We start from the raw sequence: 21,035 nt of genomic DNA on the forward strand, positions 1-21,035 counted from the left end.
AGTGGAGTTGTGAAAGGGGCTTTTAACTGATCAAAAATATCATTTTACTGTCATTTAGATGCCCATGTTTTGGTAGATTATCTCCATTTTCAGGTGATGCACTGAACAGGTTCAGATTTTTTGACTCGTTTCACTCCAGCTCACAAGCATGCACTGCTTTGTGTTTGTCTAGCATCTATAATCCCGGTGGAGGACATTGCGATAGAACGTGACCGAATGTGAAAATAAATCAGGGGGTTTAAATGTTTTTTCAAGACACGGTACGTTCACAGCTGTCACCAGAATGTTTCCAGAACGTTTATGATTCGTCTCGGTCCTTACAGACTGTTCTTAGCAGAACAAAGCTGCTGCTTCCTTCTTTCATCTAGACGTTTCTTCCACCCGAATCACCACATTTCCCAGATCTCCGCAAGCTTTTACATGCTATTTCAGACTTTAAGATAAAGCTAATTGTTTCCTAGTTTAGAAAAAGCATCTTTGTTCTTTCAAGCACAGCTTATTAGGCGTCTCGGTGCGTAATTCCAATAATATTCTGCTTAATTTATGTTGTGATTTTTATTTTTATTTTTTAAAGCTCGGTAATGAAACTCCACAGACTGAAGCTCCAGCAGCTCTGAGTGCAAGAAGCTGGTGTTCCTTCCTGTGTTTTACCCTCCCGCCCACAACATCAAACAGCCCCATCCAAAAAAAGACGACGTGTTCTCAGTGAGACTTAACTTGTCTTCTGCTTCTCTTCAACTTTTATTTTCCAAAAAAAAAAAAAGTGAAATATATAATTATTTTATGTAGATTTTAAGAGCATTTTTTTGGTTCTTTGAGACAGCAGATGATTTTTTTCTTTAAAGTGCCTTGTTTACAGGCTGAAATAATAATCTAAATCTTTTAGGAATTTAAGGTGATTATCTTTAAAATCTACTCTGGTACCCAGACATCTTAGAGCTTGGAAAATTCAAACATTCATTAAAAATTCAAACTTTTTTTGGGCTTTCTGCCAAAGTAATCCAACTGAGGATAACACGAAATTACTTTTGTTAATGCTTCTTAATTCAACCACCTGGGTGTTAAACGCAGAGAAAATAATTATGTAGCTTAAAGTGCAACTGTTTTCCACCAACACAATCTTTTTTGGAGGAATTGGAAGTGGCGGAGGACAGTGAGGGGACAGCAAGCCCCCCATTTGGGGGGCACAGAGTGCTAACCAGGTCAGCTTTTCACTCTGAATTACATGGGCAGAGTTTCTTCTGAAGTATCCCATTCATCCACAGCCCTACATGCACCAACAGTTGTACACAACTATATGTTTTTCAGTGGGTGAAATGCATTGATTCTTTGGGTAGTTGAATTCATACTACTCAACTTTTCCCATATTTTGTCACATTTTAATCTCAAATCCAATGCATTTGACTGGGATTTCATGCCTTAGGTTGAGATAAATATATGGGGTGATTACAAAGTGGAGGAGTAATGTTTAAAATATCTTTAAACCTTTTGTAAATCAAGAATCTGAAAAGTTTCCAACTCCTTTTCATTTCAATTGCAGCAGCAAATCTATTTGGGTTTAAATCTCCCAGTTCTGTACATGTAATGTCTGAAATTTTTGCCTTTTTTATTTGCGAAATGGCCCAACCACATACCTTTTTAAGTCTTTTTAATTGGTCTATAGGTCTGGACTTTGATTAGACCATTTCAGCACATGAAGGTGGTGTTTTGTTTATCCTCTGTCTGTTTGTTTTGAGTCATTGTCCTGCTGAAAGGTGAATTTTTGGCCTCTGATTTTCTCCCAGCATTTAGCTCCATCTATCCTCCCATCAGCCTGAGTCACCTTACTGCTTTTCCCACAGCATGATGCTGTCACTACCATGTTTCACATAGATTATGTGTTCAGGGTGATGTGCAGTGGCAGCTTTCTTCCTCATAAAGTGTTTTTTAAAAATAATTTTCATCTCATCTCGCTGTAAACATGTTTGCTGTCTGATGGCTTTTAGCAAATGCATGACTTTGTTTCAACAACGACTGTCTTCTTGCTGCTCTTTGCCCTGCAGTTTATATTGGGGTATCAAAGTAAGGAGGCTGAACTCAAATGTGCACCAAAATTTGAAAACAGGGCATCAAATACTTCTGCAAGCCTGCATTTTAAGGAAAAATAAAAAACCTTTTAAAATCTGATTATCTTTTTTTTTCTGAATTAGAATCTGTGCAGCACTTCCTCCTGCGGTTCTCTCATAATGGAGCAGAAGACCTACCAATCCATCACTGTACTCTTACAGAGAATGCCCTTTTTCTCCCTTTTGTTGTGTTGTATTTTTTCTCCCCCTCCCCACCTCACATGAGCAAGCTACCCCACTTCTTCCCATTCTGCTACACATAGAAGTTTAGAAACTGCAAAATCAGCAGACGTAGACAAATGTCGCGCGAGCACCTGGGCTTCAGCGAGAAGGACGGAAGTTACAGATCCGTCCTGAGGTCTGCGTCTCTCCTTACAGACGTAAAAGACGAGCTCTCTGAGATATCCAGGGCCATCTTTGTTTGTGCGTCATCGCCTCTTTTGTGGATGCCCTCCCTGTTTGTACAACCGAGAGGCCTCCCCTGCAAACCTCCACGATCACACGTGAAACCCCCCCCCATCCCCCACCCGGGCTGCAGAGAAGCTCGCTACCGTCAAGCCACACAAACTGTCTTGTCAAAGATCTGATAGGTCTCTATTATCATCACAACAACCTTTTTCCCTCCTGCTCTTGTCGTCCAAACTAAAGCGCATCTCGGTCACCAAGTACTTTCTCGCTCTGGAATGTTTTTCAGCCCTCGGAGAGCTCTTTCACAGGGAGCTGGAGAGGTATTGAGTGGGCTTGTGGACTGTGGCGGAGTAAAGATCGCTTAAATTAGTCCACCTCCTGCTCAGATGCTTCCTTTATTCTGCCTTCCAGCCCCTCCCGGCCTGTTTAGCCTCTTAAATTGTTTGCAGCCAGGCTCAGTCCTTATTCCTACACAACCATCCATCTTCACTGTGAGAAAGAAAGAAGAGAAGACTTTCATCAATAAAGTCACGTGTTACCGGGGTTTATTGCACATTGCGGATTTATGAGTCGCATACTTGCACAGACTAAGTCAACATTAATTGACTGATGCTGGCGACGCGCTTTGGGAGCCTGTTCCCAAAGCCTGTGGTGGCATCTGCTGGTCGGAGCAGTGAACTCAGGTTCTCCTTACTCTATCAGAGGGATTTTGACCGTAAAACTTCAGTTTCAGTTGTGATATGTTTTAGCTTCCACAAAAACTCAAACAGAATAACAAAGCACAGATAAACAGCGAGGAAATAAATGAACTCCTGAAAGTCCAGCTGTGTTCATCTGCTTGATTTCACTCAGAAGTGTATTTCAGTCTTTTGAAATCAAGTTTTAAAACATATTTTTAGTTTTTGGATGATTTAAATGTACTTCATAACACTCACATCAGCAGGTTTCTTTACTAATTGCAAACAATGACCAGTTATGGATATGTTTTACCAATCAATAACATAAAATCAGAAAATTTAAATAGAGTTTAACCTGTTTCGCTTAAAACATCAAGTCAAGCTGTTCCCCTTCACTTTTAAAAAAAAAAAATTATGTTTGAAATATATCAACTAAAAAAAAAATGAGTTAAATATTCTAAACCTGTTTCCACAGATAGCACAAACATTGAGATCTAGACTTAATAAATGATATTTACATGGAAGATTTCTGCATAAATATTACATTTCTCAACATTCAAACACAGAAACCAAACAGACGTGACAAAAATAACACATTTTCACACGGTTCCATTTGAGTCTATTTTATTTTTAAAAGGTAAAAGGAAATAACATTTTCTTTTTTTTGTTTTTTGATAAGTTGCACAAAGCAGAAGCAGATTTAAAGGAAAAATAAAATTTGACACAGTTGAAACCAAATGTTTGCGTAAGCTGTATAACGCTTTCAGGGATTAAAAAAAAAAAAAAAAAACCTTCGACTTCTGAGACGTCAAAAAATGAAACAAAAAATTGAAGTATTTGGCTACAATGGCTGTCATTACATTTGGAAGGAAAATGGTGAACATTTTTTTCTTTTGCAGCAAGGGGGATTGGTGTACTTTACAAAAATAGATGAAATCATGAACAAAAAAACATTGCGTGGAAATTTTGAAACGACATCCCTGGACAGCAGCCATGCAGTTCAAATTTATGCACAAATAGGGTTTTCAAAGTGGACGACAACAGCAAGCCTGTCTCCAAATTAGCTGTAAAACTGGTTAATATCTGCCAGTTGTTTAAGGCCTGAACTGAGTTCACTTAAAAAAAATGTGTGGGTTGAGCTGAAAATGTGTGTATGAACGAAGCAGCTTTTCAAAACAGACCCAGTTCTGCCAGGAGAAATGGGCCAGGCGTCCAGAAAGCTATTGTGAGAATCTTGAGGAAGGACAACCAAACTGTTTGACCCGAGGGGTCAGGTTTTTAAGGCAACTGCATCAAATGCTAAAAATAAATATACTCTGTAAAGATGTGAATTTGAACAAAAGGATAATAAAGAAATCTCTCTTTGTTCTTGCATTTGCAAGTCATACAATATATGCAAACATGTGGCTTCAACCTATTTCTTGTTAGTTTTTTACATTTTTGTTCAACTCATTTTAACTTCAGCAAAAATACTCGGTTTTTCTCCCGTTTATCTAAGAAAAACTTCAAAGCACCTTTTCACACACTATGCAAATTAAGGCATGATTTATTCCCAATTAGCGATCAAGACTTGGGATACGGCTCTACTGAGGATCTGTAGCCGAAGGTAAAATAGTATTTGAAGACGTGTTTGAACGTCTGATCTTTAAGGCCGTATAAGAGCGGGCTCAAGAACTTGGGGAAAATGATCAACACTAAAAAGAGCATGTGCTGGACGTAAAGAGCAACAGCCGGATCCAAGTTGAACAGGTCGCTGGAGTTGATCATGTTAAACAGGGTGGAGATGAGGTACAGGCACAGCTGGAGTGCATGCAGGATCACAGTTTGATGCGCCACTTTGGCCCTGCGAGCGCAGGAGGAGCCGCACTTCACGGCCACCAAGGTCGCAATGTAAGTGTAAATGATAATGATGGTAACCAGGACGAAGTTCGCCACTGTGAAAACCTGGTTCACAATCACGTAAACCTGCAGGTGAAACACCGTCTTTTTCCTGCAGACCTGTCGAGCGGTGAGGCTTCTGTTGCCGAGGCTGAAAAACAGACAGAGCTGCGTGACGGAGTCTAAAGAGGCCGCGGCCCACATGACGGCGATGGCGCCACGCGTCACCCTGGAGGTCGCAATGGCGGCGTGCCTCAGAGGGAAGCAAATGGCGACGAACCTCTCCAAAGACATGACGGCCAGGTTGATTGGGGACATCTTCACGGTGATGGCCGCGAACTGGATGACGAAGATGCAAGCGCAAGTGATGATCCTGACCATGGTCAAAGCGAATATGTAGAGCAGCGTGGTCAGTAGGACCTGGAAGAAGTCGGAGAAGAGCAAATGGCCGAACAGGATGTAACGGGGTGACTCCAGAAGCAGGGGCTTTTTCACCAGGGCGTACAGCATGACGCTGTTGACGTACAAGAAAAAGAGGCACGGGAGCACGGTCAGCAGAACCCTGACGGATACATGGATATGGATCATGCTTTGATCTTCCGTACCATTCATGCCTGTGGCTCCAGTCCAGTTTTCTGCAAATACAGGACAAACACACACTGATCAACAACCAAAAAATAAAAATAAAAAATAAAAAAATAAAAATCACATTGGTTTTGCTCAATCAGGTCAACTTTCTGAGCTGTGGATGCAACACGAGCATCAAAATGCACGACTTGTTCTCACATGTGGATCAGTTTCCTGAGAATTCACCAGGCCATAAAAGAGATGGAGAATTTTGCAGGATGGAGACGCAAAGTTCAATTTACATGCACTTACCCTCATCAGTGGTAAGTTTGTAACATTTAATTAATACACTCTGTAAACAACCTTTTTAACCTTTTTTTCCCTCCTAAAACCTTTTTGGGATGAGCACTATTGACAGAAATGAACTGATGATGTCACAAAAATGTCATCAATTTAGTCAGAAAGTCAGATTTCTCAAAATCCAATTAGAATAAAAACCTGACCTGATTGAGAAAAATGGATGCCAGTTTTGGATCCAGCGGTGCAAAAGTAGTACTAATTCAGTTGAAAAAACAGACAACTTCCAAAAAAGCTTTTTTTTCTTTTTTTTTGTAATCCAGTGTTATCAGTCCGTAACTGGCACAGCCCATAAACCCAGTAAACCAGCACAAAACACAATTTAAACCCATGTTCTGATATGAAACGAAGTCACAAAATAAAAAGTTCAGTGATTCATGTCAGCTAAATAAAAACAAACTGCGCATATGCTTTGGACACATCACTTACCCCGCACTGGTTTGTCCTGACTCCTCTCCTGGCAGTGATGTTTCAGAGGATAAATATAAGAAGAGAATCAGACATTTTTTTTTTTATAGATAAAGGATGCTTGTCCTGACATCATCACCCCTCTGAATTTACCAGCCAATCAAAAGTGGGTTTCGTTGCTGTGATGAAATAGTTGCTCCGTTTTCAGTCACACTTTTGGATTATCCAACAAACATTTACATCAGCCAACAATAACCTAAATAAACATAAAAGTTGCTTTAAAAGCGATGATTTTTGATCATTATAGAGAAAAGAATCTCCAGACAAACTTGTCTTAATGTAAAAAAAAAAAAGCCCCACAATGAATGAACTATTAAATTGTTCAGACAGAAATGAGTTTTGGAGGCTTGAAACTCCTCCAGTATGGATGAATTAAATCAATTCTGCAAAGAGCAACATTTAAACAAGGTTTTTGGATAAAGACAGTTTGTAAAACCTAAACCACAGAGGTATTTTTAAGTTTTACTGGCTCCATAAATGAATGATGTTGAGACTGGACGGCCAATAGAACAAACTTAGTCATGGGAAAGACAAAAGAAAAACTCAATTTCTGTCAATTCAGTGATAAGAAAAACTTCATGCTTGCTGCTTTCATGGTCTGGAGTTCAGAGGCGCTAGCTAAGAACACAACTGGGTCACCAGCAACACAATGAGCAGGAGCACAGCAGAAAATCTATGGCAAAAATGTCTGACGAATAATCAGAGTTGCAAAAGTCTAGTTAAAGTCCAGAAGTCAGCATGTTGAAATGTCATGACCTTATCAAAAGCAATGCTGCGAAGAAGAGTTGGAAAAAGTTCCTCCACAACGATGGGAGTCATATGAAAAACACCTTCCACTAAAGGCTGGATTAAAGTTTTGTACCTGAGAAAGTTCAACAGGATGTCAAACTCATTTTTATATCGGGCCGCTTCAAGATGTCGCCCAAGGGCCGGTTACAGCGAAACGTAGTGATAAAACTACCGATTAACAAACTGGTAACGAGTTATAGCATTTGATGAATATGTCTTGCATATTTAACATACTTTCACATTGTAATTCGACACTGTGCAAAAATCTGACTTAATTTTTATGGTGTTCTAAAGCAGGGTTGTCCAAAGGGCGGCTTGGGGGCCGTTTGAGGCCCTTGGACTGAGTTTGTGTCGCCCCTGAAAGTAGTTTGAAAATGACTGAAATCTGATCCATCCAAATTGACTTTTTTATTTTTAAACCTGGATGAAATTATTACCATCCTTTTCTCATAATGGAAAAAAGTTAGGAGCAACACAAAGTTTACCTTTTTAAAAGCAGATCCACGTTTATCCAGAGATTTTTTACCGACTCTGTTGCACCAAAATCAACTTTTATTTAATTTACTGAATTTGGCTAAACATTGAAAGCATTTTAAAAGGAAGCCATCCTAAATTCTGCTTTTGTAGCAGAGACTACATTTGTCAAAAGAATTTGAAAACAATATACCTTTCTTTAAATATAGCAAACCTGCAAAGCATTTTTTAAAGTTTAGAATCAACAATGAATAACCTCCATCTTCTACAAAAAACTAAAAGAATTCACTACTTCATTTGCTTTAGTTTTCATTCCCATTTTTTTGCCCCACGTGACAAAAAGCTCCAACACCCCTGTGTTAGAGTCTTAAGGGCCAGATTTGGCCCGCAGGCCTCAAGTTTAACCTTAGAGATGTGGAATAAGTCAAGTGATTTCTGGGGTTTCACAGGATTGTTTTAAGGTGTCGCCCCTTTAGATCTGTGAGTCCCAGCTTGTTTGGAAATGGATCAGGGTTCAGGGTTGGATCAGGGTTTCCATGTTCAAACTGGATGAAGGAGCTAAGATAAGAGGCGAGGGGGTCTTCGTTTACAGCTGGCTCCCACATGACCTCCTCCAGGATCAGACACCAAAACTAGACAGATAAACCAACATGTCAGGTTTGACCTCAGGCTGTTGCTTTAAATCAGTAAATTACAGACTGAACAAAAAAGAAAAAGTAAATTACACAAACTGGGTTAACGACCTTCAGTTAAAAAGGGACAAAGGACTGGAGATGAAATCTTGGCCTGCGTTTGATCCAGGGATGTTAAGTCTATACGCCTCCAGCAAGCTGCTCTTCTTTGCCTAAATAAATGATCTCCCTTCTTGTAGAGATGCACCAATCAGATCTTTACTGACCAAAATTAAACCTGCAGACACAAACGTGGAACCAGTTTCCCTCTGGTGAAAAATCATCTGTTGTGGTTCTGTAGAGCATGCAATGACAAACTGATTCCATAAATAAACCAATGAAAAATTAACTGTGGTCACAAATTACCAACAAACATTCATTCTTATTCATTTATTACAACTTTTGATTTCAGTCAGTTTTGTGGTCTCCATATCCAGTTTTATTTTGATAACCCATTTATGCTTTCCATTTATTTCTTGTATACCGACGTGTGTCTGTTTACAAACATCAATTTTATTTTGTTTAAATTTTGCCTAGAAAAAAGAAACATTTAATCTGCTTGCTTCTTTAGTGACCACCATCTCTGAAAATGTTACAAATACAAATCCTTCAAATGTGCAAAACATTTTTCAGCCCTATAACTGAGCCTTGAGGCACGCCACAGGCAATAAGTATGAGCCCAGCTGGATCTGTGTTGACTTATTCAGGTCATGTCTGTTGAATTGTTTTACAGGATGAAGTATTTAAAGTAGGAATATTACCGGAAGAGCCAAATAAGAGAGGCGAAACGCATCTTGGGAGGATTTCATAAAGTTTTTCTGTAAAGCAAGAGAAACCCATCACACTGTGGTCTAAAAACAGTTTAATGTGAAAACTATTCTCTGGAAAGCCAAAAAATGATACAGCTAAAAAAAAACAAACAAAACCAAAACATTAGCCTCAGTAACCAACAAAACTAGTTCATAGATTCAAATTATAAAATATTCTCCAAGGCTGTTGCCCTTCAGAGGCTTGTTATGAGTCATTAATTATTCACGTGTTTTTATTTGACATATTAGACGTCTGTCATCATGCTGGTCCACAGAGGGACAATTAAAACCCGTTTTTGGTCCCCAAAGTTTGACACAAGAACAAATAATATGTAGTCTGTACTTAAGTTCACAAGCATGCAAGTCCTAATTAAACAATAATTTACTTTCAATATTTTTGGCTGTTTGAAAATAATGAATGGAAAAGTCAAGAGAAGTACATTAGAGATCCAAGATATTGAACTAAGCAAAAAGTGTATTTTAAAATCGTCAAATTAAAACTGCAGTTACTATTTACCAAATTAACTTAAAAATGTAAACATTTTTAGACGGACCTCAACATGGCTACACTGATTTTACTGTCATTAAACACATCCAATAAAGTGTTGAACATATTTTTATTGCGTCCGTTTTTAACCATTGCCATTATAGTTCAAACTAACACTTCAGAGACAAACATCAACAGTGAATTAATGATGCAATCACTCAAAATAAAACACTAAAACAAGAGCTTTACATTTCAGAGAATAAAAACAAAAAATGGGAGTACAAAGAAAAATAATCAAATAGTGTTTAAAAGAAAATAAGGCAAAGCTGAAAAGCAAAAATATCTATAGAACCAAAGCAGCAAAACAACAACAATAATAATAATAATGTAATATTTTTCTTAAATAGCTTTCAAGTTCCACAATGACCGCAATGAATCTTGAAACATTTCTTCTACGCCTGCTGGCTTCATCAGGACAGGAAGTTAGCTGGAAAATAAAATAAGACATTATAACACATGTTTACAGTAAAGCTCAGACACTGTAAAACATTTACCATTGTCTGTTTTTTAAATTTAAAAACAAAAGCAATACATGTAGGAGCCCCAGCCTTTTCTCAGAATCAAAGTTGTTCTGTACAGAATATTTTGCAAAAACACCTCGGCCCAGAAACTCTGTAGCTGAGGCAAGTCAAGGCAGAACTGTCACTATAGATTATTGACTGCCATTTGTTGTAACTCAGGTGATCAATATATTTTTTTGGCTTTGAATATCAGGTCAGGTTTACTACCAACACAGAAAGGAGTAAACCAGTAGTTTGAGATGAGGGCCAAACTCAAGTTGAAAGAAAATGAAAGCAGAAACATGATTCGCAAAAGATGCATTTTTTTCTGTTTTAAATTCTCCTTCAAAATAAAATCTGTCTGGAGTAACTGTGCTTAGATTTGCTCCAGTCTTGATTTTGTGATCACAGGGCCGAACAAAGTCATTCAGAGGGACAGAAGAGGCCCTTGGGCCTCACTTTGCCCTCTGCATGGTTTTGTTTATTCATAAGTAAGAGTAGCTTCTGTTCTCCACGGTCCCCTTTACAGAACCACTGATGAATGGCGTCAAAGACCCAACGAGGGCCAATAACTCAGAACTACGATTCGTTGAGGTCATCAGTAAAGTTGGCTACAATAATCACTCAGCCTTTTAGCCAACATATAAACATCTTTGATGGTTTCATCTGTTCACATTGCTGTGAGTCTAATCCCTGAATTCTGCATCTGTGTGGCTTTAAATCTGCAGCAGGATTTTGAACCAAGCAAGGCGCCCGAGTCTCTAATGAGCCGGGTTATAAACGTTTTTCAAAGATGTCAAAAGCCGACGAACGAGAACTATAGGATGAAAACAGCAGCTTTATGTCAGTAGAAGAGCACACAAGGGAAGCTTAGGAGGCTGAACGTGGAGCTGCTGATGAGTCAGAACAGAAAAAGTTGTTTTTAAAGCATTTTCTGTGAGGTTCCAGAAGTTTTCTGCCGTTTTTCCAGCATGTTTTCCTGATTAGCTGCCTGCATGCGTCAGTGTAAAAAAGCCGACATTAACTTGACTTAACTCTTTTTTTTTTTTTTAATTAAATCCAACGTGCAGAGAATATAAACAGAATCAAACTGTAACAAATAACTAATACTAGTTACTTTTAAAATAAGTCTGTTTAGCTGCTTGAAAAAAAAAAGTATAGAATAACCAATCCAGGATTTAATTGACCAAATAATTGAAAAAACAAAACAAAAACAAAGTTCACTTACCACAGAAATCCTTCCTTAAACTCAGTGAATTTGTGTCGGACCATAAATGTTGCTAGAGCATCTGCTACCTGACAAAAGCGAACAAATAATGTGAATTTGAGTGAAACGGCCTGAACTGGTCAAACAAAACAAACACACAAATAAGCCTCGTATGTTTCAGGAACCATTAAACACTCTTACTTTCTCAGGTGCGTCCTCATGAACAGCATGGCCACACTGAGGGAGGACCTGCATCTGAAACTTCCCTGTGGACAGATATTTTTTTATTTCAGCCAAACTCAACCAACAATACAGTTACAATAAAAGCGCCTTTTTTTTTTTTTACCTTGCATCTGTCCAATAGTGAGATCTTTGTCAAGCCGGTCCACTCCTGTAAAAACACACAAATCGACAGAAACATCTCTTTAGATTAATCATATAAATAGTTTTTAAAGAGGCAAAATACCCTGAAACTAAATTATACAAGATAAAAATGTAATAAAAGGAGAACAAACCTGCGAGAAGCAGCAGTTTTGGCACAGAACAGCTGAGAAAAAGGGCTGACAGACCTCTGAACCAACCGTCCCAATATTTTTCCGTCTTTGACAGCTCCACGCGCCAGGTGTAGAAGCTTTCCTTTTTGACCTGGAGGGGAGAAATCATCTTTATTTTTAACAAAACAATGGCTGCATAAAACAGAAAAATCACTAGGAGAGACTGAACCTCTTGGTCGTCCTCCTTCATTCGTTTTTTGTTCGATTCTTCTGCTCCTCCTTCTTCCTCCTCTTCCTCTATGATGCCCTCGCCGATGCTATTAGAAACACTTGGATTGTTGGCAGACTCCTCACATCTGCGCAAGTAAAAATAGAGGGCGGTCAAATACCCGTTACAGAAATTTATGGAGTACTGAATGTGTAACAAGAAAAACAATTCAGTACATACTTTTTCACTTGGCCTCCCATGGAAACTCGAGCAGATTCAATGTTTCTAATCTGACCGCTCTTCACGCTGAAAACAAAAGAATAACTAACTTTAGGGAGTTTTTCTAAAGAGGATTCTTTGTGGCTTTATTGGAATGTTTTGGGTTGCAGGATCAAGTTCTGCTTCAGCTTTGTTTTGTAAAAATGTCTCAGATTTTCCTCTGAAATCCTCGGACTCGCGGTGGAATCCGTGGCTCTTCCGGCTACGTTTCCATAGTCAGCATGAGGTTATGGACATGCTCTTACACACCTCCCTTACCTTGAAGTAGGCCTTCTTACAACTTAAACAATAAAACAGAGGAGATTATAGTTTAAGTCCTAGTGCTTGTGACTTACCTCCACTCTATGGCATTCTCCAGAGACTTAAACGTCTTTGGCCGACTTCTGAGGAAATTCTGCATACTGTTCAGAGCGTCCATTGCCGTACCTAGTGGAAAAGAATACATTTCACTTAAACCCCCGTTTTTTTCATCAGCTAATAACAACAAGGAGGACTGAAATGGACAAATCGGTAAAAGCCTGCTAAACTTTGAGGCAGCCAAGTGGTTAAAAGCAGTAGTTTACCTTCTACGACGTCGATGACACAGAGACCCAGCAGCGATGGGACGAGGTTCGCACTGGCTGTGTGAACGGCGATGGCTCCGCCCATGCTGTGTCCGATCATCATGATGGGAGGGGGGCTCTCTCCATACAGCGCCTCCACCACTTTACCAACATCCCTTCAAAGAAAAGAGAACAACTAAAGGTTAGGATTACTCAGAGGTGTAGAGGAAATTATTGATTATGGAAAGAAGTCAAACAGCTAAGATTGATCAACTCTAAATGATAAATTTAAACTTTAAAACACCTTTGACTTTCACTGTCCTGTACTGGTTGTTATGATTAATGGCTGGAACTTTATATCTGCTTGGATCCTCGGTGGTTTTATGCAACTGATGCAAATGGGAAACTTTTCTGCACTCAACACACTTCTTAAAAACACTTACTTTGCCATGGTGTCTGCAGACAGATCCTCTGGATTTTTAACTTTAGTGTCTCCTGCAAAGAGTGACAGAAACAGGTTGCAGAGCGGCAAGACTCGCTACTACTGAAAATGCAAACCTCGTTAAAAATGGACAATTATGCCACCAAAACTAGAACAGAAAAATCATTATAATAAATTCACTGAAGATAAAACTACTAAATGCTGAATGACAAGCACAGTATGTTTTGTTCTCTATTATTTTCTAGACAAAAAATAAATAAAAAATGTTTTGGTTTCCACATTTTTTTAAAACATCAGATCCCAACAGCTAATGAAATAATTGAACTCTAAGAAAAAGTCAAGACTGACATTCTGCAGCAGCTTAGACGACGACGAGGCATTTTAAACTCAACTAAAACCACAAGAAACTTCCAGATAATTAGAAAAGTGTTTTTCATAATCAGTGTTAACAAACCATGAGCTCGAAGGTCCATGGCCACCACCCTGCAGCTGATCCTGCTGCATAGGACGGCCTATAAAAACACATGTAACATTGTCGCATTGTTTTCCCACCATGCTGGTCTGTGTTTAGGTATTTAGACAGCCTGTAACGGCAGCAGTGTTAATCAGACTCACAGTGAACACGGCCCAGGACAGCGCGGAGTGGCCGCCTCCATGGAGCAGCAGCAGCACAGGACCGCTGGAGCCGCTGCAGTAAAGTCTGAAAATGTTCTGGGTGGTCAAGGACATAAAAACAAATGCTGTGCAAGTGATTAAACAAACACACAAAAGCAACAAAAAACAAGAATAGCCATGGAGTTAGTTTATTGTGAGAAAAGAGGAAGAAATTCTTACACACATGAACTATGATGTTTTAGAGAGACACCATTACTGACAGAAAATTTTACATTCACACTGCCAAACAAGAAAACAAGAAAGGATTTATTGGGAAAATTGTCAAGTGTGACTGCTGCTGGTGTGACGGATGTGCCATTACTGTCCTCCCTTCCCCAGCGATGAGCACTTAAACAGCTGTCTCCTCATCCTCAGCATCTCCTCCCCTTACAAACATTTGTGGGGGAAAAAAACAACAACAACAACAAAAAAAGCTCATCCTTCTAAGGAGCTCAGTGAGTTCCAGCATGGTACTGCGACAGAACGTCACCTGTGCAATGAGTTAGTTCATGAAAATAAGATAATTCAGTCAACTATTAGCGGGACCGTAGCAACGTGGAAGCAATTAGGAACAACGGAAACTCAGCATGCTGTGGTGCAAAGCGTGCAGAATTCAGCAACTTTCTGGAAAGTAAACACACACATCGCTCTAAACTTTCTGTTCCCTTCAGACTAGCTCAAGTAGCACGTAGGGTGTCTTATGGAAAAGGGGTTTGATGCTGGAGCGGTTGAATGCAAACCTGACATCACCAAAATGGCAAATGCAGTGGGGTTAAGACAATTGTCACATTTCTCTGATGTAAAGGATGAATCAGGGTTTATTTAAGGATATATCTTTGCCGTTTTCATTCTCCACTTCAACATCTTCTATTGTTTCAAAGTACTGACTCCAGAGCAAGGGGGTGAAATCTCTCTTCCGTCCAGGTCTGTGTAAGAGAGAAACAAACACATTTTAAAAGAAACCTTCATTTGGCACACCCGGATAATGTAGCCAAACTAGTAAAGCATTAAGACAGAAGATAAAACACCACAAGATGAACGAAACCAGCAATCCAACATGTTTTATGTAAAACAAGAGGCAACGACGACAAAATGAGGAACATAAATGCTCTAAAACTAAGCATAGCGTAAAAAAACAAAACAAAATGTGCATAAATATGGAGGTAAAAAAGTGATGTTGGTTTGAAAGACAGAAAAAATGCAATTGAAAGTCTGAATTGTAGTTAAAAGTAAAAAAAGACCAATAATAAAAAAAATAAAACAAAGTAAATAAAACAGAGGCAAACTACAATCTACAAATTTTCAAACAAGTGCTAAAGTTTATTCAGCCAAAAATAAATGCATACATAATGCATAATATGCTAATAAATAAAATTGAACTCAAAGTGTTAATTTATAAATTAAAATGTCAAAAAAAAAATCATGTGACTCATAGGTAATTTCTACAGACTGAAGAGGAAGGATAGATGAATACATAAACAGATTATTTAATCAACAGACTGAAGGTTAAACAAATGGATGATAAATAAGGATGAATGCATGTTAGTTAGATCTACAAAAATACGTAGCATGAATGAATGGTGGATGAATAGATTGGCAACAACTGGGTGCATAGATGATAGGACAAATTAAAAACAGATGGAGGAATAAGGAAATGGAGGAAAACAGATTATGAACAAATGCATGAATAGATGACCGAATTACGAACAAAAATAATAGATGGGCTATGAAAAAAGCCTAGAAATACAATACGCATTTCATAATCCATTTAAGTGTAGCATTAAATCAAATTCTCTCCTTTCAAAAAGAAACCCGGGTAAAAACAGAAGGTGCTTAAATGTTTACAGGGTGACAGATAAAAAACTGGTGCAGTGAGCCTGTGGGCTGAGGGAAGTGCAAACACTGCAGCTAGCCATGTTAGCAGTCAAGTGTCACCTACATGCCGATGCAAACCTTAACACACCCGTCAACAACCTTTCGGTCCTGACAATAGATTTATGAACATAAAAAACAATAAATGACCCGAACGAATCGTGTTTCACAACAAACTAGAGCCGCGGCTAACTTAGCCTGGCTAACGCTACGAGCTAGGTCCAACTTTCGGGTGTAGAAACGCAAGCGCGTTAGTTTAATAGTAGGTCAACTTAAACAGAACATTTAAACAGCGCGAAATCCGATGCAACAAGCCAGCTGACTCACCCCATTTTCATCTTGGACCCGGACTGAAAACCACCTGCCATAGGGGGTCTGGATGCTAGCAGGTTCAAATGCAACTGCTTCTCCATGCTGTCAGCAAAGAGCTGGCTTGTGTCAGGAAATGTTTGTGATGGTCTTCCTCTTCTTTAGCCGCATATGATGTTTTTCCTGACAGGAACACCGACTTTAATGACACATTACATGAGTTGCGTTGTTTAAATTAGCAACCAGCTAGCCACCTTCTTCTCAGAGCGTTTCTTCGTCTTTGTTTTCTTTCCCACCGTCGTAAGTGAATAAGCTGGTGGGAGCTTTACTGCCCCCTACCGGTCATAAAATAAAATAAAATAAAATAAAATAAAATAAAATAAAATAAAACATAGCATACACAAAAAGAACTCTATAAGATATATGCATATAACAGAAGAAAATCCACAAATTTGTTTTTTTTGTGTGCAATAATCAGAAAAAAAATTATTAGCTAAGTATGTAATATTGCATTTCAATTTATATATTTAATTTTTTTTTTTTTTTTTTTTTACTGAAAAGATGTTAAAAACCACCAGTGGGTCCAGAGATACATTCTAATGGCTGCATTGACAAAGATGTTCACTTCTAGTCTATGGGTCGGCATGTTTGATATATATCAACTAATAACACTTAAAGTGACACACAATGTTAATTTAGATTTTATTAATTGCTATATGTATATAACAGAGCTTTAAAATTGGACACTGTATCCTTTACTTGCTTGGATGAGCTGCTATGAATAGAAAGCATTTTGTTAGTTTTAACAAAAAACAATTTTTTGTTAAAACTAACACAGGTGCTGCTCATGTGTTCTTTAATTACATGCTTTAATGTAGAATACCACAATGGTGACAGAAAAATTTTATTCAGAACAACACAGTGTCTATTAGTTAATAAAATGTGGCTTTACAAAGAAGGCATGCCAGACTTCTTGCATTTTATTTGGAAAGAAAATATTCAAAAGCATAGATCAGTTGTTTTCCACAATTATTTGTATTGGTCTATAAAAATCCTATATATATGTATATATATATGACAAAATGTGGAACAGTTTGAGGGGTATTAATACTTTAGTAAGGAACTTGAAGTATTTTGAGAATTATTCGGCTTATTTTTCCAACTTTGAACACAAGGTGGCGGTATAATATTCAGTCATTAAACAATCAACTTCAGCTGCGTTTTATAGAAAATACTTTGTACATTTAGGGCTATGGTGTAGATTTACAGCTCTTAAAAACAGAATTACTAAATCAAATTCACTGAAACTGGGTTTCAAATGACCTGGACTTGCTGATTTATAATAGGAATGTTTTGATTATTGTTTAGTTCAACACGCAACTGTGTTTTTAAGGCAAAATAGAGATACGTTGATCAAATATAACAGATTGAGGGTTTTAAAAGTGCGGTGATAATGGTAAGACTGTGAAGAAAAACTGGTACTGCAGTAAATGAAATGAAAACTTTTAAATCAATTTAGATTAAAAAAGAATGTGAGCTTTTCCACAAGAAATGGAGCATGACTATAAACGCAAATTACTGTCTTGTTCAGGGTGAATGGAAAATGTACAAAACTTATCCACATTTTTAGACACAAAGATTTTGAAATATAAACAACACAAGCAAAACGTTTTGCAGACATCAAGATATGTGAGCTGAAAGTCATTATTTACAAATTTAGTATAAATGCGTGGTTTTGTTGTGTTCAAAGGATTCATTTATGTGGTCTTTCCGACTTATTTAAATCTTGTTCCAACTTCAGACATATTCTCCTGGTACCACATTGCTGTTCTGGGGCGGTTCTTTTCCCCTTTCAGTTTTTCTTTATCTACCAGAGACTGATAAAATCGGAAGTTATGACTGTAAAACTAACATCAGACTGTTTTTCCCAATTGTTTGACAATCTGCGTTACCATGAATGTAAATAAAATTTGCATCTATGAAATATTAAAAACTTGTTAAAGTTACAAATTTGGACTTAATTTGGAGTAACTTTATCAAAGTTATGCAGTCAACACATTATGAAATGTATTTATCTGTCTCAGATTGAGGGCAACACAACGCAGCCCAGGGAACATTAAGGGTTGGCGTAGTTGAGTTCATGGTTGCATAATGGGAACAAGCAGTTGGTAAACAAGTTTCTACACTGGAGACTCTCATTGACATCACTGAAAGGAGAAGCAAAGTGACTCAGAAAAATCTGTTTCTAGACTGTTGCAATATTCCAGAACTCTGTGAGAAAAAACCTGACAGAAGCTGCCTAAAGAGATCACTTTTCTCCTGGCGTGTCCTCATTGGCTCCCGGTCAAGTTTAGAGCGGAATTAGAAAGTCTGCGTGCAAACTTGCAGTGACCTGCTTTGAATTTACGAGCTTCACTTACTCAAAGGGAAGGCAGAACCTTCAGTTTTCAGGTGTGCAAATAGTTCACTCTTCATGGTGTCCTGCTGAGTGATGATGACGCATACTCAGTATTTTGATGTTATTGATCCCCCATTTTATATTTAAAAGCAATGTGGCGTCTTGGTCAGAAATGTTCACACTCCAGTTAAAATACTAGCTTTTTGCAAACAAAAAATACATTTATTGATGCAACGATTTACGAAAATCATGCAGGATTTAGTCATGATGGTGGTGGGTTGTTGTAAAAAAAATTAAAAAATAAAATTAATTACATCTAAATTGCCGCAACAGTATTTAATTGAACTTAAATGTCATGATAATAATACTAGATAAGTTTGCTTCTTGAAGCAACTTAATATCGTAAAATATTTATCCAGCTTATCGGCTTAGATCAGCTTTCCTGCTCCTCGAATAAGAACGTTGTGAAGCAAAAGCTACCATCCTAACTCATCAAAAATAACGAACAAACTGCTGAGACATTGCTGGTATGCAGGTCCATCTGCTGTCAGTAAAACAGCTCTTCATCGATGACTCGAAACGCCTGGTGTCACAAAAGAGTTTATTGAAAATGAATTGGTGCTAAAGAATTAATGAAAAGTTGGAATGGTTTAGATTTCTAATGATCAGAAAGATGATGCATTTTACTCTGTCAAATAAGAACAAAAAATAAAAAATAAAAATGAAAATAGGGCAAGGTTCACATTCAAATGGGTGTGTGTGGATGAAAAAATAAAGTTCTCCCTGCCAGATCCCTGTGTCCCACTAACCTTTAAGTGACGCAGTTATCCTAATAGAGGAGCAGTGTTATGATCTTTATTTATAGAGCAATGGGAATGATCTCTTTCTCAGAAGCGAATCGTGTTTGTGGCATTCAGCGTGCCAGGAGAGCGCGGCGGTGACAGGAGTCTGAATGCATAGCGTCGTTTCATGAGGCTGCAAGGGAGGGAAGCGATGGGAGGGGCTTCAGGCTGGTTGAAGCCAGACTAGTGAGGTGTTTACTGGCCAGACTGTGCGCTCAAAGGTTACCTGAACCCGTGTCCTCGAGAAAGTGTGAACGAGGAAAGCAGATCTCTGTCCCTCCTCAACATTTCTTCACAAAGGATGTTGAATGAACTGGAACATCACAATGCTGTCTGGGTTTATTGTATTTTATTTTGTCCTGAAACCTTATTGAATGTGTGCAGAGAAAACTTTCCCCTTAATCTTATGCATCATTAAGTAACTAACCTTTATGGTTCAAAAACAGTAAATATATTATTCGGTGATGTAAACGGTAGAAAAAGGGTGACTTTATTGTCAAAAGACGTGTTTACAAAATAAAGCTGAAGGATTTTGAGAAGCTCATCTCATGGTATATGAAGTCATCCCATCTGGAAAACAAATAACCTATGAAACATTTTGACATGACAAACATTTTTTTAAATGTGTCCTGTATTTGGCATTTCAGGCATGCCGTATTTAGAGGATGGCTGCTCTGCAAAAAAAAGACATCTTAAGATTGCATCCTGACACGTCGGATTACTATTAGATCAGAATAAGCTTTATTGGCATTTTATGCGATAAACTAAAACAAACCAGAGCCTAATTTTAAAGTAGGAGGAGTACAATAATAATAATAATAATAATAATAATAATAATAATTTTATAAATAAGAATCTGAACTGTTGAAATTAGGTCTGTACTTTGACTGGGCCGTTCCAACAGATGAACACCCTGTGATCGAAGCCATTGCATTGCACCTCTGGGTGTATGCTTAGGGATGTTGTCCAGCTGACATCAAAATCAGTATAATATGTAAAGCTAACTTACACACAGATGAACTGTCACACAAATCCCAAGAAAATACATTAAAGTTTAAGATTACAAATTGATAAAAATCAAAAAAGTTCTAGGCGTAAGAATAGCTTCAAAAAGTGCTTTAAAGCTGCAATATTATATATAATGAGATGAAACACTTGCAATTCGAGGGATCAGAATAATGCTGCCTCATGTAACAGCAATTATATCATCAAATATTTGTGAGGGCACAGTTGTCTGCTTTTACATAAGCCTATCAAGACCCAGCAGCTGCTGTGGAAAGTCACAAAGACACAAGCTATTCTAACCCTTCGCCTCCCAAGTATCTCCCCTCTCTTAACACTTTCCGTTCTGCATCCTGACTTTTTGTTGGCTGCAGTTAACATAATTGGATGGGATGTCGAAGTGATTGCACTCAGATGTGGCATCCACCCACAGTGGTCCATTTTTAGGATTGGCTGAGGCAGAAGCAGAGCCGCTCATTAACGTCGGGGCGGTTTCGTAACTTTGTCCTCATTGGAGGGTTGGTGAAATTCCAAGA

At 38.2% G+C, this 21,035-nt stretch overlaps 2 protein-coding genes across 3 annotated transcripts; both read right to left on the reverse strand.

The window, feature by feature from the left end:
• Positions 1 to 4,256: 4,256 nt before the first annotated feature.
• Positions 4,257 to 5,988, reverse strand: LOC106964184 (olfactory receptor 52A1-like). The gene has a single exon (XM_015059540.1). It carries the CDS (start codon positions 5,678 to 5,680, stop codon positions 4,754 to 4,756), a length of 927 nt encoding a protein of 308 aa, XP_014915026.1. The 5' UTR covers positions 5,681 to 5,988; the 3' UTR covers positions 4,257 to 4,753.
• A 4,130-nt stretch (positions 5,989 to 10,118) lies between these two features.
• ppme1 (protein phosphatase methylesterase 1) lies at positions 10,119 to 16,569 on the reverse strand. Of its 2 annotated transcripts, XM_015059561.1 has the most exons (14): positions 16,276 to 16,568; positions 14,909 to 15,002; positions 14,038 to 14,130; positions 13,877 to 13,934; positions 13,424 to 13,475; positions 13,002 to 13,156; positions 12,774 to 12,864; positions 12,400 to 12,465; positions 12,181 to 12,307; positions 11,973 to 12,102; positions 11,804 to 11,848; positions 11,659 to 11,723; positions 11,479 to 11,546; positions 10,119 to 10,177 (listed from the first exon to the last, which is right to left on the reverse strand). In XM_015059561.1, the coding sequence occupies exons 1-14, from the start codon at positions 16,359 to 16,361 to the stop codon at positions 10,174 to 10,176; spliced, it is 1,134 nt and encodes a 377-aa protein (XP_014915047.1). In that variant the 5' UTR covers positions 16,362 to 16,568; the 3' UTR covers positions 10,119 to 10,173. The 2 variants fall into 2 exon arrangements, with proteins under 2 accessions (XP_014915047.1, XP_014915046.1); XM_015059560.1 differs by having other exon boundaries at positions 11,973 to 12,307; positions 16,276 to 16,569.
• Between the last annotated feature and the right edge of the window lie 4,466 nt (positions 16,570 to 21,035).

Source organism: Poecilia latipinna, unplaced genomic scaffold (genome assembly GCF_001443285.1).
Source record: "Poecilia latipinna isolate Pla-1442-1.1 unplaced genomic scaffold, P_latipinna-1.0 Scaffold1637, whole genome shotgun sequence".
In the NCBI taxonomy this organism is placed as follows: Eukaryota; Metazoa; Chordata; class Actinopteri; order Cyprinodontiformes; family Poeciliidae; genus Poecilia; species Poecilia latipinna.

Bases quoted from the DNA above. Each gene is read 5' to 3' on its own strand.
- LOC106964184 (XM_015059540.1), bottom strand. From the start codon at position 5,680: ATGAATGGTACGGAAGATCAAAGCATGATCCATATCCATGTATCCGTC.
- ppme1 (XM_015059560.1), bottom strand. From the start codon at position 16,361: ATGGAGAAGCAGTTGCATTTGAACCTGCTAGCATCCAGACCCCCTATG. The intron at 15,003-16,275 runs GTGAGTCAGCTG...TCTCTTACACAG, and splicing joins GGGTCCAAGATGAAAATGGG to ACCTGGACGGAAGAGAGATT. The intron at 12,308-12,399 runs GTATGTACTGAA...TTACTTGCGCAG, and splicing joins ATGGGAGGCCAAGTGAAAAA to ATGTGAGGAGTCTGCCAACA.